The 13,796-nt window shown below is 55.9% G+C and overlaps 1 protein-coding gene across 4 annotated transcripts in view; it reads left to right on the top strand.

The window, feature by feature from the left end:
* The window catches only part of EXOC7 (exocyst complex component 7), a 17,488-nt gene extending 3,692 nt beyond the window's left edge, over positions 1-13,796 (top strand). Inside the window, exons 5-20 of one of the 4 annotated variants that reach the window (XM_049770551.1) lie at positions 652-874; positions 4,696-4,863; positions 6,702-6,794; positions 8,192-8,337; positions 8,506-8,658; positions 8,751-8,849; positions 9,179-9,241; positions 9,427-9,493; positions 9,996-10,034; positions 10,686-10,751; positions 10,932-11,052; positions 11,447-11,542; positions 12,935-12,998; positions 13,124-13,165; positions 13,273-13,406; positions 13,659-13,796. In XM_049770551.1, the coding sequence (XP_049626508.1) occupies positions 652-874; positions 4,696-4,863; positions 6,702-6,794; positions 8,192-8,337; positions 8,506-8,658; positions 8,751-8,849; positions 9,179-9,241; positions 9,427-9,493; positions 9,996-10,034; positions 10,686-10,751; positions 10,932-11,052; positions 11,447-11,542; positions 12,935-12,998; positions 13,124-13,165; positions 13,273-13,406; positions 13,659-13,761 (1,677 nt within the window). In that variant the 3' untranslated portion in view covers positions 13,762-13,796. The remainder of the gene's footprint in view (positions 1-651; positions 875-4,695; positions 4,864-6,701; positions 6,795-8,191; positions 8,338-8,505; positions 8,659-8,750; positions 8,850-9,178; positions 9,242-9,426; positions 9,494-9,995; positions 10,035-10,685; positions 10,752-10,931; positions 11,053-11,446; positions 11,543-12,934; positions 12,999-13,123; positions 13,166-13,272; positions 13,407-13,658) is intronic. The other 3 variants (XM_049770566.1, XM_049770556.1, XM_049770571.1) reach the window with 3 other exon arrangements.

Here is a 13,796-nt window from a genome sequence, read left to right as displayed (position 1 = left end):
AACTCCTGAGCACTGCTGGGTGTGACCCCCCAAAAAAAATTAAAATAAAGAAATAATTAAGATACCAATAATAGAGCCTGGAGAGATAGCACAGCGGCATTTGCCTTGTAAGCAGCCGATCCAGGACCAAAGGTGGCTGATTCGAATCCTGGTGTCCCATAGGGTCCCCCGTGCCTGCCAGGAGCTATTTCTGAGCAGACAGCCAGGAGTAACCCCTGAGCACCGCCGGGTGTGGCCCAAAAACCAAAACAAAAAAAGATACCAATAATATGACACACACATATAAAAAGTTGAATTGATAAAATTAAATGGTAATTAGCCCACATTTGAAAAACATTTCAAGGGTATAGCAATAGCACAATGGGGAGGGCATATGTTTTGTATAAGGTTTGATCCTGGTCCTCCCATAGGTCCCCCAAGCCTACCAGGAGTGATCCCAGAGTACAGAGGCAGGTATAAGCCCTGAGCTTAAAAATCAAACGAACAGATAAACCAGATAATCACCTTTTCCTTCTAGCACCCTGATTTGCATTTGAGGGAAATAGTCCAGCGAGATTCTTGGGTAAAGGCAGCGGAGGCGCGGGAGACTGGGCCACTGACTTACTGATCCCTTTGACCGGAGGGTCCCTGCCATCCTCCCCTTGGTTGTAGAAACTCCTCTTTGAGCGAGGAAAGGAGTCCCTGGAGTCCGAGTTCCGCAGCCTCATGTCCCGGCACAGTAAAGTCGTGTCTCCCGTGCTTATCCTGGACCTGATCAGTATGGAGGACGAGCTGGAAGTCCCGGAGGAGGTGCCCCTGGAGCACCTGCCCGAAGCTGTACTGCAGGATGTGATCCGCATCGCCCGCTGGCTGGTGGAGTACGGCCGCAACCAAGGTGAGCTGCCTGGACGTGGCAGTGGTGGAATCCTAGCAAGTCTTTTCCCTTCTGTAATCACCTGGGGTGGGTTGTGGCTGCTTTATCTTTTTCTAAGTTGTTTTTTTTTTTTTTTTTTTTAATTTTTGGGTCACACCTAGTGGTGCTCAGGGGTTACTGCTGGCTCTGCGCTCAGAAATTGCTCCTGATAGGCTAGGGGGACCATATGGCATGCCAGGATTCGAACTACCATCCTTTCTTGGTTGGCTACTTGCAAGGCAAATGCCCTATTGCTGTGCTATCTCTCCAACTCCTCTAAGGTTTTTTTTTTTTTTTTTTTTTTTTTTTTTTTTTTTTGGTTTTTGGGTCACACCTGGCAGTGCTTAGGGGTTATTCCTGGCTCCAGGCTCAGAAATTGCTCCTGGCAGGCACAGGGGACCATATGGGGCGCTGGGATTCGAACCGATGACCTCCTGCATGAAAGGCAAACGCCTTACCTCCATGCTATCTCTCCAGCCCCCCCCTTTTTTTTTTTTTTTTTGCTTTTTCTTTCACTCTTTTCTTTTTATTTAATGTTGTTTTTGCCACACTTAATAATGTTCAGGGATTACTTTTTTTTTTTTTGGTTTTTGGGCCACACCCGTTTGATGCTCAGGGGTTACTCCTGGCTATGCGCTCAGAAATCACCCCGATGGGGCCGGAGAGATAGCATGGAGGTAAGGCGTTTACCTTTCATGCAGAAGGTGATTGGTTCGAATCCCGGCGTCCCATATGGTCCCCCGTGCCTGCCAGGAGCAATTTCTGAGCACTGCCGGGTGTGACCCAAAAAACACAAAAAAAAAAAAAAAAAAAGAAAAGAAAAGAAAAAGAAATCACCCTTGGCTTGGGGGGACCATATGGGACGCAGGGGGATCGAACCGCTGTCCGTCCTACGCTAGCGCTTGCAAGGCAGACACCTTACCTCTAGCGCCACCTTTCCAGCCCCCAGGGATTACTTTCTGGCTCTGTGCTCAGAAATCACTTCTGGCAGGCTTAGTTAGGAATTTGGGGATCAAACCTGGATTTGGCCACGTGCAAGGCAAACGCCCTCTCTGTTGTACTATTGTTCCGGCCCCTTTTACTTTTCTTCATTTTGCTTTTGGGGGCCATACTCGGAAGCTTTTGGAGCTACTCCGAGCTCTACTCAGGGGTCACTCCTGGCGGTGGTCTGAGACCATCTATGGTGCAGGGACTGAATTAGGGTCAGCATATGTGCAAGGCAAGTGTCTTAGCCTCTGCATTATCTCTCTGACCCTTTTGCATATTTCTCAGTAGAAGTTGATTAGGAATTAATAGTTGCTAACTAGGGGTAGCAGGAATACCTAGAAAACTGAGTCTAGTCAGATCCAAGATCTTTTTGTTCCTCTTTGTGCTCAGGGCTTAGTCCCTGCTCTGTGCTCAGGGATCTTTCCAGGTGATCCCAGGGATTGAATGTGGGTCAGCTGCATGCAAGGAAAGCTCCTTCCCCACTGCTCTGTCTGTTCAGTCTTGTCACCCTTTCCCAACACACACGTTTTGCATGTTTGTTTGTTTTGGGGCCACAACCAGAAGCATTTAGGGGTCACTCCTGGCTCTGTAATCAGAAATTATTCCCAGGGCTAGAGTAGTGGCGCAAGCGGTAGGGTGTTTGCCTTGCCCGTGCTAACCTAAGACTGATTGTGGTTTTGATCCCCTGGCATCCATATAGTCTCCCAAGCAAGGAGTGATTTCTGAGCGCATATCCAGGTGTTCTTTTTAACAGCTGTATAATGTTCCAGTACTTTGGTGGTACTTTCTCTCTCTCTCTCCCCCCCCCTCTCCCTCTCTCTTCTCTTCTCTTCTCTTCTCTTCTCTTCTCTTCTCTTCTCTTCTCTTCTCTTCTCTTCTCTTCTCTTCTCTTCTCTTCTCTTCTCTTCTCTTCTCTTCTCTTCTCTTCTCTTCTCTTCTCTTCTCTTCTCTCTCTCTCCAAGATCAAATCTTCAGCTTTACATGTTAGGGCTTTTTTTTGGGGGGCCACACCCATTGGTGCTCAAGGGTTACTCCTGGCTCCCTGCTCAGAAATCGCTCCTGGCAGGCATGGGGGGACTATATGGGATGCCGGGATTTGAACCACCATTGGTTATGGGTCAGCCACTTGCAAGGCAAACACTACCGCTGTGCTACATCTCCGGCCCCATCCAGTTCAAGTTTTAAAAATCAAAACAACCTATCTAGAACAGATGGTGGTTAGATTCCCGGCATCCTATATGGTCCCCCATGCGTGCCAGGATTGATTACTGAGCACAGAGTCAGGAGTAACCCTGAGCACCACTAGGTATGACCCCCAGAAAAACAAAAACAAAAAAAATAAAAACAGGTACCAGAGGGATGGCACAGTGGGGAGGGTGTTTTTCCTTGCACACAGCTGACCCAGGTTCGATCCACGGCATCATGGTCCTCTGAGCCTGCCAGGAGTAATTTCTGAGCACAGAGCCAGGAGTAATTCCTGAGTGCCGTGGGGCGTGGCTCAACACCCCACCCCCCCAAAAAAATGTCAGACCATCTTGGGACTGGGACCCAATGGTAGGTAGAAAACATTCCTTGGGGCCGGCGAGGTGGCGCTAGAGGTAAGGTGTCTGCCTTGCAAGTGCTAGCCAAGGAAAGATTGTGACCGAGGTTCGATCCCCCAGCGTCCCATATGGTCCCCCCAAGCCAGGGGCAATTTCTGTTTTGTTCTTGTTTTTTTTTGTATTTGGGCCACACCCGGTGACGCTCAGGGGTTACTCCTGGCTATACGCTCAGAAGTTGCTCCTGGCTTGGGGGACCATATGGGACGCCGGGGGATCGAACCACGGTCCGTCCAGGGGCAATTTCTGAGCGCTTAGCCAGGAGTAACCCCTGAGCATCAAACGGGTGTGGCCCGAAAAACCAAAAAAAAAACACCAAACATTCCTTGCATGCATGGGACCTGGAGATCCCTCCCTGGCAAACACAGAGAAAATACAGCACCAGATAAGGTGTTAGCACACAGCTGACCTGCGTTTGATCTCCAACCACCTTTAGTGTCCCTCGAGCCCCATCAGGAGTGATTCCTGAGCACAGAACAGGAATAAACCCTGAGCATCGTCACCCATAATCCAAAAACAAACTTACCCTTGTCATGCCCCAAGATAAAATAACCTGGGCCAGGGCAGAGATGGCATTTGCCTTGCATGCAGCCAACCCAGGTTTGATCCCCAGCATCCCATATGGTACCTCCAGCTTAACCTGCTCAATTCTCTCTTTGGCCCCACCCTACCCCACCCCAACTCCTGTTTCTTTTTTTTGTTTTTTGTTTTGTTTGTTTGTTTTGTTTTTTGGGCCACACCCAGTGATGCACAGGGGTTACTACTGGCTATGTGCTCAGAAATCACTCCTGGCTTGGGGGACCATATGGGATGCTAGGGGATCGAACCATGGTCCAACCCAGGTCAGTCACATGCAAGGTAAATGCCTTACTGCTGCGCAACCGCTCTGGCTCCTTTATTTATTTATTTATTTATTTATTTATTTATTTATTTATTTATTTATTTATTTTGGTTTTGGGCCACATCCAGTGACGCCCAGGGCTTACTCCTAACTTTGCACTCAGAAGTTGCTCCTAGTTCGGGGGACCATATGGGACACTGGGGATTGAACCCAGGTTTGTCCTGGCTCGGCCACAAGCAAAGCAAACACCCTACCGCTATCAATCCGGCCCCTCTGACTTCCTGTTTTTTACCTACAGAACTTCACCCTGACAGGCACCTGACTGGGGGCAGGTGCGGGGGCCTCTGGGCCACAACTCAGTCTCACTGTCTCCTCAGATTTCATGAACGTCTACTACCAGATCCGCTCCAGCCAGCTGGACCGCTCCCTTCGGGGGCTCAAAGAGCACTTTCGGAAGAACAGCTCCTTGGCCGGGGTGCCTTACTCCCCCGCCACCTCCAATAAGAGGAAAGACACACCCACCAAGAAGCCCGTCCGGCGGCCAGGTGAGCACGTAGGGGTGAGGGCCTGGGTCTTTGCCCCCCAACACTCAGTCCCAGAGGAGGTCTTCCTAGGACCTAGACCAGGGCCTGCCCCCCCCCATCCTACCCAGCTTCTGCCACAGTCACACCCTTCCCCCAGCAGGCTGGGGCCACACGACTGTATTTGGAGTAGGGAGTGTCTCAGGTTCAAAGGTAGACTGATGGAGTTCACCCCACTTTCCGGGGTCTGCGTCTCTGCCCGCCCTCCCTGATGCCACAAAGTGGTGGAGGAACCTGAAGTTGTGAACCCGTTCCCAGGACAAGCATCCCAAGGGCTCCAATGCTCTGGGCTATGGTATTAGAGGTGGCTGGGTTTAGGGGATGCTTTCCCCTCTCCCCGCTTTCCTGGGAGGTAGATAGTAGCATGATGGTGGCTGCCATAGCCTGGAAACGGGCCCTGTACCCTGCTGGGATGGGGATCCAGGGTGTTCCAGGCAGAGTTTGGGCAGGATGGATATGTTGGCCCAGGCAGCACCTGGATATGGGGCCATTTTCCTATTTCCTGCACCCCCAGGAAGCCCCCTCAGGCCTCCATGGTTTCTCTTGCGGGTCTCATACAAATTCCCAGGCCGACCTCAACGCTGCAGTGGGTGAAGATATGGGAGGGGGGTGACCTTCTCTCTCATGGTGGGCCTGCACCCACGAGGCTGCAGTCCCTGTGGGCCCTCCCAGCAGCACTGTCCTCAGGGGTCCTGACATGTGTCACTGAATGGTCATTGCCCCTCAGATGGGTCTTTCCCAAGACAAGGAGCCCAGAGCTGATCTGGCTGTGAGAAGGCTTAAGGTCCCCTTGCCCCAGTGGGTGTGGAGGTTTATGAGGTCCCCATGGCCCCTGTGAGTGTGGAGGTTTGTGTGGTCCCTGTGACCCTGTGGGTGTGGTTTGTGGGGTTCCCTTGGCCCCTGTGGGTGTGAAGTTTTGTGGGGTCCCATGTCCCCTGTGGGTGTGAGGTTTGTAGGATCCCTGTGACCCCTGTGGGTATGGAGGTTTGTGGGGGATCTTGACCCCTGTGGGTGTGAAGATTTGTGGAGTCCCATATCCCCTTGGGTGTTGCCCTTGTCATTGGGACCCCCATGGCTTTGCAGCAGCTACTGTACCATCTCTAGCCAGCAGGAACCCTGAAATCCCAGAGGTCACCTGGAGCCCCATAGCTGCCTTGTGATCTAGACACTTGGTGGGGGGGTTACGTGGTTATGTGCTGGTTCGAGCTGCTCGTGTGTCTCCCGTGTTCTGTCCTGTGCCCCACGAGGCGGTGGTGCTGTTTGCCTTGTGTTGAAACTAATTCTCTTGTTTTCCTCCTCCTGGCGTGAGAGCAGAGGCCCCTTCCCTGCCCCCCCCCAACTCCCCAGGTGCTGGTTCTCCCCACTCCATGCCCTGCTCTGCTTTGGGATCCCTTCCTAGACTTCGATGCTTCCCAACTCCTTGGTGTGGGGCTTCCCAGTGCCTGGCTTGGGCAGGAAACTCGGGGTCCAGCCCTAGCCCCGACCACTGACTCTCAGGGCTATAGATGTCTGAGATTCTGGTAGCCCTAGAGGCAGTTTTGTCACCAGTGGGGTATTGAGGGGTGCTGGATTCACACCCCTCAATGTGTCTCCCGTCTATTCACCACATCCTGGCCCGTGAAGGGGCTGACAGCACCCAGGTCCCGTAATAGGGAAACTTGTCCCCAACAGGGCTTCAGGGCCGGGGCAGGCCTGCTGGGAGAGGGGTCCGGGGGGCCTTGCCGGGGGACTGGTGGTGGGCTCTGCTGTTCTCTCTCACTCATTTCCTAGGTCTTACCTGTTCTCTGTGGCTCTGGTGCCAGGGACCATCCGTAAAGCCCAGAACCTTCTGAAACAATATTCCCAGCATGGTCTAGATGGGAAAAAGGGGGGCTCTAACCTCATTCCTCTGGAAGGTAATCACCCCATGCCCTTTCCTCTTCCTTCTCCTCTTCCTTGTGTCCATTCACTCGGCTGGGCAGAGCCTTCACACACATCCCCAGGAGGGCCTCAGGGAGCCTGGAGACTGAATGGAGGGGGGGAAATACCTATTCCTGCTGCCACCCTCGCTGGCACTGGGCCCGGCAGCTCTGACTCCCTGAGGCTCCCCACATCCCTCTCGTCTGTCTCCCTGTTGAATTGTGCCAGTTCTTTGCCTAGGGTAGCCCTTTCACGCTCAGATCAGCAGGGTTAGGGCCAAGGTGTCCCTCCAGTTTCAGGACGGGGAGGCCGGGCTGTTCCGACTCAGGACCAGCCACAGGAGGGTAGCAGATGCTATCCCTGCTCTCTCCCCACTCTCAAGGGCTCTCTCCTGAGCAGCCACTGCCCAAAACTACAGAAGGTCACCTACCTTGGTCCTCCCTTGGCCTCCCCATGGGCCCCTCTCTGGGCCAGGGGGACCTGCCAGCTGCTGTGAGTCAGGCTTGAAATGGCTGTTCCCGAGGAGATCTCTGGCACAGGAGAGGCTCAGAGCCATCTCCGATGCTGCCCCCGCTCCCCTATCCTCCCATGCCTCCCCTCCCGGCAAACCCAGCCTCCTCCCCGCCCCCCGACTGCCAGATCCCCCTGGCTGGCCCTCGGACAGACGCCTGTTTGCGGCGACATCTTGCTAGGTCCCGAGCATGATTTCCGAATTAAGCACCTGTCCGAGGCCCCGACCAACAAGCATGGGCCGCTGGCCGGTGAGTACCGCCGTCCGGCCCGCAGGCAGCTGCCCCCAGTGGGCCCCCACAGTGCCTGTTTCTCAGCAGGGCCAGGGGTGTCCTAGTTATTGCACCCGGAGTGTGTGCCCGGGGCAGCAGCCCCCCACTTCTGCAGGAAGGCAGGCAGAGTGAGAGCTCGCAGGAAGCCCCAACATCTCATGTCACCGCAAACTCCACAGCTCTGGTACCCTGTGGGTTGCAGGTGCCTTGGTCTAGCCTCCAAGGCTGCTATCTCAAGGCTTCCTGAGGATGCCCACAGTGGGCATTCCTTTGTCCTAGCCAGTTGTCATTGGTGGAGGAACTGATCACCTGCCAATGCAGGGAGCACTCCACCGTGCGCCGCTGTCCACAAGGCCTTGACCAGGCAGCAGGACTCAAGAGGGTTTCCCCTTCTTGCAGAGGGTCCAGTGCCTGAGTCTGTCCTCTTGGGCTGAGCTGGCAGCTAAGGAGCTGGACTCTTGAGCTGGCCGTGCCAGACCGGCCTTCTTCTACCCCCGGGCACTGCCAGTCTGGGTTGCCGGCCAGGGGCTGGGAGACCCCCATGCCCCCTGCACCTGGGAGAGGCTGCCCCCGTCTGCAGCCAGCTGCTCAGGGGTTATGCTGTCCCCCAGGGAGAGATGACATGCTGGACGTGGAGACGGACGCCTACATCCACTGTGTTAGCGCCTTCGTCAGGCTGGCGCAGAGCGAGTACCAGCTGCTGACGGACATCATCCCCGAGCACCACCAGAAAAAGACCTTCGACTCCCTCATCCAGGTCCGGACTCTCTTCCTGCCCGCATCTGACCAGCTGCGCACACCACCCACCAGACGGTCCCTGCACTCTCCCATGGCCTGCTGTAAACCTGTCCCAGCCTCAGGTGTCCCCCCCTACTGCCTGGCCTGCAGGGATCAGCTCCCCCCCATGCCTGTCCCTGTCCCCTAGGATGCACTGGACGGGCTCATACTGGAGGGGGAGAACATTGTGTCGGCCGCCCGCAAGGCCATTATCCGCCACGACTTCTCAGCCGTGCTCAGCGTCTTCCCCATCCTGCGGCACCTCAAGCACACCAAGCCTGAATTCGACCAGGTGCTCCAGGTAAGGGTACTGGGAAGGCGGGGTTGGACCTGCTCAGGTGCCAGGGGCAGGGCAGGGGCTCTGGCTCACGGTGCAGCCTTGTGTCTCCCCAGGGCACTGCAGCGGCCACCAAGAACAAGCTGCCCAGCCTCATCACTTCCATGGAAACCGTGGGGGCCAAAGCACTGGAGGACTTTGCTGATAACATCAAGGTGCCTTGGTGGGGGGCGAGATGGGCAGATGGGACTCTAACAAGGCTGGAGCTGGGACTGGTCAGGCAGGGCCAGGGGCTGGGCATGGGGCAGGGATGTTTGGGGCAGGGTGGGGGCATGGGGCGAGTCCAGAACTGGGACTGGGAACTAGGCTAGGACAGGGGCAGGATGGGCAGGGCCTGGTGCAGGAGTGAGTGGGGCTGGGATTGGGCAGTGCTTGGGCTAGGCGAGGCTGATGGAGCTAAAACTGGGTGGGTTGGAGTCGGGGCTGGAAGGGAGCACCCAGCCTCTTAGGAAGCCATGTTCAGGAGCTGTTCTACACCCCACAGAACGACCCAGACAAGGAGTACAACATGCCCAAGGATGGCACCGTGCATGAACTCACGAGCAATGTAGGTGCTACACTAGGGCTCCCCATGGGTAGGGGTGCTGCCGCCCAGGCTAGACACAGACAGCCCAGGGCACTAGGGGTGGCAGCCAGAGCTCAGGTGCCTGGGAGGGTCAGGATCTAGACGAGCTGGGGTAGCCCCTCAGGCATGGCCTGCCCTGCCCTGACTTCCTGGCCCCCTTCCTGCAGGCCATCCTATTTCTGCAGCAACTCTTGGACTTCCAGGAGACAGCAGGTGCCATGCTGGCTTCCCAAGGTACCGATGTTCTGCCCATGCCTGCTCCCCCTCTGGCCTGAGGACGCCCCAGGGATCCTCCTGCCACCTCCAGCTGAGGTTTATCTCCCAGTAAGGGCTGTGACTGGCTCCAGGCTGGTGGAGACACCGCAGCGAGCTGTATGTGACCCACCTTTCTTCTCTCTCCTCCCTCAGTCTAGGGAGCCCTCCAACCCCATGGGACTCTATACAGGATGCCCTGCCTACCCCTACTCTTTCCCGCTGGTCCCTCCACTCTGGTGTGCCCATGCCGGAGCTCGGCCCAGCTGACCCTGTTCTGCTTCTCACCCGGGGTTCCAGAGCTGAGGATTAGTGCCTGGGACCCCAGGGTTCCTTCAGCCCCGGGACACCTTGCCCTGCTCTGCAGGCCTTCCTGGGGTGCGGTGATACGGCGGTGGGGGTGCATTTCTAACCTGATGTTGCCTCTGCATCTTTCTCCCTGTCTCTCTTCCCTCTCCCATGTGCACTGCCTTTCACTCCGTAGTTCTCGGGGACACATACAATATTCCTTTAGACCCCCGAGGTAAGCAGTGGGGCTCTGCAACTCCTTCCTCCCCTAAGAGACCCCATGGGTGAGATTCCCAGGGGACAGACAGAGCCCCCGGTAGACCCAGAACCTATTGGGAACAGTGGGGTGGGGGTGGGGGTGGCTTCTCCTGCCTCCCAGCTACCCACCAGCTCTGGCCCTGGATGTCTTCTGTCTCTGAGCTTTATTTGCGCTGCTTTCTGCTTTGTAGCACCTCCTGTACCCCCTCCTGTGAGACCTGTGCCTTCTTGGCTTTCCCCTCCACCCCCATCCCTGCTGGCTTTCTGCTCTGAGTAGGCCTCAGGCCCCTGTGCATGAGAGTCCTGGGAAGGAGAAGGCTGTGGAAGCAGCTCAGAGATGCGACGCTTGACCGTGGGCTCAGCCCAAGTCGCACTAGTCTGGGGTTTCTGCTCCCGCATATCCAGCAGCCTTGCTCGCCACCATCCTCCATGGGTTTTGCTGTGGGTTCTAGAAAGTGTCCTGGGAGGATCCCTGCATGGGCTTCCTGGTGCCTGCAGGTCCCATGGGTCTGAAGGATGCTCTAGGCCCCTTCTCAGCCGTGTTGCGGTTGCTCCAGAGCAGAAGGAAAGCCAGAGAAGGTTCTGGCAGCCGCTGCCCACTCTGCTCACCTACCTCCTCCCCCCACAGAGACCAGTTCGTCCGCCACCAGCTACAACTCGGAGTTCAGCAAGCGCCTGCTCAGCACCTACATCTGTGAGCCCTGTACCCCGCTTTCATTTACACAGGCAGCCCTGGGGCAAAGGAGGCGGCTGTGTCTGCCTAGGAGGGGCTCACTGCCTTGGGCGGGCAGAGGGGAGTCGCCTTGGGGCCCCCAGGCTGGGATGTTCAGGGTCCAACTGCCGTGATGGGGGTGTCCCTGTCCTCCCCTCACAGGCAAGGTCCTGGGGAACCTGCAGCTGAACCTGCTGAGCAAGTCCAAAGTGTACGAGGACCCGGCCCTGAGCGCCATCTTCCTGCACAATAACTACAACTACATCCTCAAGGCCCTGGAAAAGTAGGCGGCCTGCACTGCATGTGTGTTTGTGTGTGCGTGCATGTGTGTGTCTGCAAGCAACTACCAAGTGTGTCTGTGTGTGTAAGGAATTGCCATGTGTGTCTGTGTCTGTATGAGGAAAGGAACTGCTATGTGTATGTGTGTTTGTGTGAAACTGTCGTGTGTGTCTGTGTGTAAGGAACTGCCGTGTGTGTGTCTGTGAAGGAAGGAATTACCATGTGTGTCTGAAACTGCTGTGTGTATGTGGAGACTATTCTGTGTGTGTCCCCATATGTTCATCCATCATAACCCCCCCAACACACCCCCTGCTGTGCTGCCAGGGAGGGGGAGGCCCCTGGTAGGCACCAGAAGCCTGTAGCCTGGATGACATTGCCCATCTGCTCCGGCCCACCAGGTCTGAACTGATCCAGCTGGTGGCCGTGACCCAGAAGACGGCTGAGCGCTACTACCGAGAGCACATCGAGCAGCAGATCCAGACATATCAGCGCAGGTGAGGGAGGGAGGGGCCCGCTGCTTGGGGTGACAGCATCAGGACCCGTGCAGGAGTGCAGCCCCATTCCACAAGGGCCCCTGTTCCTGCCTCTTTGGGGAGACTAGACGGGCAGCTGCAGCACCAGGGGGGGAGTGGCTGAAGGAGTCTCAGCTGCTGCTCCAGGCCTGGCCCAGCTCCTGCCTCCCCTGTGCATCTCTGTCGCCCAACCACTCTCCCTCCTTTACTCAGTCACCCCTAGAGATGCTCAGGAGTAGTTTCTGGCATGGCTGAGACGCTGCATGATGCTGGCCGTCATCCCCCAGACCTCCCACATGCAAAGCTCCTTCCTAGCCACTGCGCCCTCCCCAGATGCTTCTCCACATTTGGGTCCCAGGGTTGGTGGATTCATATGAGCCCAGAGTGTGTGACTGGACCGGCCTCTTCTCCCAGGACAATCTGACTTGGGTCCAGCCTCATTGCAGTACCCATCAGATGCTTCTTCCTTCTACCTCTCAGTGAATTAAAAACCGAACGGGGGCCAGAGCAATAACACAGCAGGGAAGGTGTGTTGACCCTTGCATGTGGTCGACCAGGTTCAATCCTCGGCATCCTGTAGGGTCCCCAAACACCACCCAGGAGTAATTTCCTGAATGCAGAGCCAGAAGTAACCCCTGAGCTCCTCTGGGTATAACACAAAACAAACAAAAGCAGGGAGCATGGAGGGATTTGCCCTGCACACAGTCAGCCCAGGTTCATTCACCAGCATCTTATAGGGTCCCCCAAGCCTGCCAGGAGTGATTTCTGAGCACAGAGCTAGGAGTAACCCCTTAGAACTGCCTAGTGTAGCCCCCAGAACAATAACAACAACAACAACAACAAAAACAAAGAGAAACAAAAAACACTTGAACAATTCAGATTGGAGATACAGATCAGCAGGAAGGGCATTTGCTTTGTACGCAGTCGACTTAGGTTCCATCCCCAGCATCCCCTAGGGGACCCAAACACCACCAGGAGTAATTCCTGAGTACAGGAATTACAGAAGGAACCTCTGAGCATCATCAGCCCCCAAATAAAACAAACAAGGGGCCAGAGAAATAGCACAGTGGTAGGGTGTTTGCCTTGTATGCAGCTGACCCAGGACGGATGGTGGTTCGAATCCCGGCATCCCATATAGTCCCCCGAGCCTGCCAGGAGCAATTTCTGAGCAAAGAGCCAGGAGGAACCCCTGAGTGCTACCACCAGGTGTTACCCAAAACCCAAATAAAACAAAAATCCAATTATGAACAAGTTATGCATAGGGCTCTGCTGGGGGACACCTGCCTAGCACACGGGGTCCTCGATTGTACCCTAGCACCACTCCGAATGTGACCATCCTCAGAGCCTCCCGCCCGCCTTCTGTTCTCCCCACAGCTGGCTGAAGGTGACAGACTACATCACTGAGAAGAGTCTCCCTGTCTTCCAGCCCGGCGTCAAGGTTGGTGGGAGCAAGAGAGATGGGGTCCCTCTGGGATGGGATGAGCTGAACTGGGATCCGGGAATGGCAGGGGAGGATCCTGGAAGGGGGATGTCTGTGCTAAGGACAGTTTCCCCTTCCTCCAGCTCCGAGACAAGGAGCGGCAGATGATCAAGGAGCGATTCAAGGTGAGCTGGGCCCCCCCCCACTTCCTCCCTTGCTCCTCCACCTGCAACAAAGACCGCCCCCCCCCCCCAAGTCCCCGGGGCTGCTTCTATGTCCCTGTGTGTGACAGGGCTTCAATGACGGCCTGGAAGAGCTCTGCAAGATCCAGAAGGCCTGGGCCGTCCCCGACACAGAGCAGAGGGACAGAATCCGCCAGGCTCAGAAGGACATCGTCAAGGAGACCTATGGAGCCTTCCTGCACAGGTGCGACCACATGGGGTGGGGTGGGGTCCTGGGGGGTGGGATGTGGTCTCAAGACCTCTTGCATGGGGTCATCCTTGTGGGTTAGAGACTGCATTGCTTAGCCTGGGGCCCTGGGCTTGTTGGGGTTCAGAGAGGGCCCTACCTGGGTCCATCCCAGTCTACTGAGACTGAGAGCAGCAGCAGCAGCATCGTGAAGCAGTAGACTGGGGGGCACAGGCGCAGGGCCTGACCTTCGTGCCTGGACCATGCCAGGTACGCCAGCGTGCCCTTCACCAAGAACCCCGAGAAGTACATCAAGTACCGAGTGGAGCAGGTGGGCGACATGATCGAGCGGCTCTTCGACACGTCGGCCTGAACCCGAGTCGGGCCAGATAAACCGTTTCACTTGCC

This window comes from Suncus etruscus, chromosome 1 (assembly GCF_024139225.1).
Source record: "Suncus etruscus isolate mSunEtr1 chromosome 1, mSunEtr1.pri.cur, whole genome shotgun sequence".
Lineage (NCBI taxonomy): Eukaryota > Metazoa > Chordata > Mammalia > Eulipotyphla > Soricidae > Suncus > Suncus etruscus.
Note: the sequence above shows the minus strand (reverse complement) of the source record. Positions and strands in the feature narration are given on the sequence as shown.